Source organism: Gossypium raimondii, chromosome 5, assembly GCF_025698545.1.
Source record: "Gossypium raimondii isolate GPD5lz chromosome 5, ASM2569854v1, whole genome shotgun sequence".
NCBI lineage: Eukaryota > Viridiplantae > Streptophyta > Magnoliopsida > Malvales > Malvaceae > Gossypium > Gossypium raimondii.
In genome coordinates this window covers 9435584-9438518 of record NC_068569.1, presented here as the reverse complement: position 1 = coordinate 9438518, position 2935 = coordinate 9435584, and the positions used below count along the sequence as shown (strand labels likewise).

General features: G+C 37.6%; 1 protein-coding gene across 2 annotated transcripts; it reads right to left on the bottom strand.

The window, feature by feature from the left end:
* Positions 1–2459, bottom strand: LOC105770804 (aquaporin NIP6-1). 2 transcript variants are annotated; one of them, XM_052630677.1, is made up of 5 exons: positions 2031–2431; positions 1708–1932; positions 1431–1625; positions 882–943; positions 1–418 (listed from the first exon to the last, which is right to left on the bottom strand). In XM_052630677.1, the coding sequence occupies exons 1-5, from the start codon at positions 2253–2255 to the stop codon at positions 223–225; spliced, it is 903 nt and encodes a 300-aa protein (XP_052486637.1). In that variant the 5' UTR covers positions 2256–2431; the 3' UTR covers positions 1–222. The 2 variants fall into 2 exon arrangements, with proteins under 2 accessions (XP_052486637.1, XP_012447602.1); XM_012592148.2 differs by having other exon boundaries at positions 338–487; positions 2031–2459.
* Between the last annotated feature and the right edge of the window lie 476 nt (positions 2460–2935).

The window sequence follows — 2935 nt, the reverse complement described above, 5'->3', positions numbered from 1 at the left end:
TACATATGGAGAGGTGCGATTTCTCATCTTAATTTCAATTGTTTCCCCCAATATACACTTGACTATTCTGTAACGTGATTGATACATACATAGAGTTACACTTATTTATATCCAGAAGCCAATGTGTTGTTACACAAATTAAGAGTGGATTCCCCTGGTCATCTGCAACTGCAATGTCTCCTCAAGAAGTTGTGATAATAGAGGTCGTGAATGGATGCTAATTTACCTCCTGAAGCTCCTCACAGTCGATGGCTTTTCACCATCTTCCTCAGGCAGCTTCACTGCAGTATAGGTTCCTGCACCGCAAAGGGCTCCCAGGATGGGGGCTGTGAAGTACACCCATATAGCTTTGTAGTTATTTGCTGCTATGGCGGGTCCCAATGTTCTTACTGGATTCATCGAAGCACCTGTAATTGGTCTGTTTCCGCACCACAAAAACAAGGGAGTTTCTTAACAATCATCCTCATGGACTTGTGATCTTTGAAAGCTAGGGGAAGAAAAAGAAAATAAAGGAGAAGTGATTGCATAAACTACAAATCATTATCGAAACATCTGATTAAAATATTTCCTAGATTAATTCAAAATTTCAAGAGAAAAAAAATGGGTCTAAAAGATATTAAATTTAATTCTTTGATCAATGAAGGCGGCGGTCTTGAATAACCAAACATGTGATCATTGTCTCCCTAGTGCTAGTTGTTCCACAAGTTATGGATGGCTAATAATCCAACTTCTGAATTTGTCATCATCTTTTTCCATCCCTAAATTGCAGCCTCATGGAGGACTTTGCTTGTTCTTCAAGTTATCTCTACATTAAGTAGTTGCTTTTGTATTTATAATATAATGAGAACTAAAACCAATACTTGAGAAAATGTTGAACATACCCGGCGATGAGAATATTGAGCATGACAGTAGCTCCAACCGCGATTCCCGCCAACTCACCCACCTGCACATATTTCATCCCTCACAGTCACAATATAATATTCCCTTTAACATCAATTTTACTGTTCTAAATCTCTGCTCATCATCGACCGATTGTTAATCGCTACTATTATATATATATATGCCTGCTTGTAAAATGCGTTTGAGATGATATAAAAGAGAATCTTACTGATTACTATTACTAAGTTACTTTTTTCTTTTTGCATTTAATGTATTGTTTTTACTTTCTTTTTTTTTAAGAAAAAAAATTGAAGAATAATGTGAAAGTGAAAATGAAGATGGTTGTTAAATCTTATAGTATACCTTTACATTGAACCATGAATTCAATGGATGCGAGCAACTTTGTATTTATTACTATTATCTTTTGGTTTTTTTCCTTGGAGATTGAGCTTGCCAACCAATAGCCATCTTCATTGACTTTTGTCTTTTGAAATCTTGAAAAGTTTGTAAAAGAAATTAGCATACAACTAATTTTGAAATTTTATACTTACTGCTCTGGTGTCGGTGGCAACCGCAGTGACGACGAACATGAGATTGAAGCTAATGATAAATTCCAGAGCAAAAGCTTGACCAAATCCCCCTGAAGGAACTGTCACTCCCCCTCCCATCATCGGATGAAACACTCCTTTTAGCCCAAATGCAGCACACAATGACGCCATTACTTGTGCTCCGATGTAGACCGGCACCTGCCCAGAAATTGAAACCCAAAAAATTGTTATTTAAAACATCTACAAAAGACAAAAAGGAAAATCGTGGGATTAACCCTACATGTTTCCTAGGAAAGTGTTTGAGTGCAGCAAAGGCAATGGTGACGGCTGGATTGAGATGTGCTCCCGAGATGTGGCCAGTGGAGAGTATGACAATCATGACAGCAAGGCCAGTTGAGGCGGCCAGGCCAATCAGAGTTTCAGAGCCTTGGGTCTTTTGGTTCACAATAGCAGTGGCTGTACCAGCGAAGATTAGTATAAAAGTGCCTATGAACTCAGCTCCCACCTGCAACAAAAAATGGCAAAAAAGTTAAAGATTTGAGATTCACTTTTAACTTAATAATTCTCAAATCATGTGTTCGACATTAGGATCTCTTGTATAACCTTTCTTGTGAGTGAGACAGGAGGAGGTGGCAATGAGCAAGAAACAGGGGGTAATCTCCCTTCTTCCATGGAATCTTCCACACTGAAGCATTTGCAGCTTTTGAGAAGGGATTTTTTATTAAACCCACCTCTGTGGTCTCCCTTAAACCCACCAAAGAGTGGAGCACCAGGAGTCCCCGGTGTTACAGGGGTGGAAGGAGCTGATGGAACATCCTCATTCTCCATATATATCACTTGTATAATTCAGAACAAATTACTATGAAAGGAAGTTTAAAGTAATAAATTATGTAGTAAGAGAAGAGAGAGGCTTAAGTTTCTGTACTTGATTAGTTGTTTATTTCATTTTTGGATGTTATTGATGAGCTTAATGTCAGGTATTTATAGTACAAGCAAAGAGTTGACTTGGAGAATCCCAAGAGATAAGAGAAAGAAAAAGAAAAAGATTAGTGGTTGAGACTGGGAAGCTCTGGAAATAGTGGAGGGGTGGGACATTGAAGAAGTCTCTTGCAGTAGATGAAATAGTAGGAAAAAGTGGCCTATACCATGGGACATCAATAATGAATTCCCTGTCTATCTTCCCGATTCAGCAAATTTTTTAAACTCCAAAGCCTTTATTCAATTATGGGAATGGAGTGGGCAATTATAGTTACCCACTCACTTTGGCATTAGGACCGGATTTAAAATCCACTATCTACAACTTTATTTGTTCTTTTGCAATATAAGAACTTGGGTTTGATTCATTAACAACGGTAATTGGCAGAGAGCTACTAAAATACTTGTAATTTAGTAACATAAATTTGATACCGAGAATCTTTGGAGATGGACAGCTCAAATATTCACCGTCATCGGTGGATTTTTCATTTTTTTAATTAAAGCACTATCAAATTTGGATCAAATTGAAAGGA

Bases quoted from the DNA above. Each gene is read 5' to 3' on its own strand.
- LOC105770804 (XM_052630677.1), bottom strand. From the start codon at position 2,255: ATGGAGAATGAGGATGTTCCATCAGCTCCTTCCACCCCTGTAACACCG. The intron at 1,933-2,030 runs GTTATACAAGAG...TTTTTGTTGCAG, and splicing joins CTGTCTCACTCACAAGAAAG to GTGGGAGCTGAGTTCATAGG. The intron at 944-1,430 runs GTAAGTATAAAA...AAATATGTGCAG, and splicing joins TTGCCACCGACACCAGAGCA to GTGGGTGAGTTGGCGGGAAT.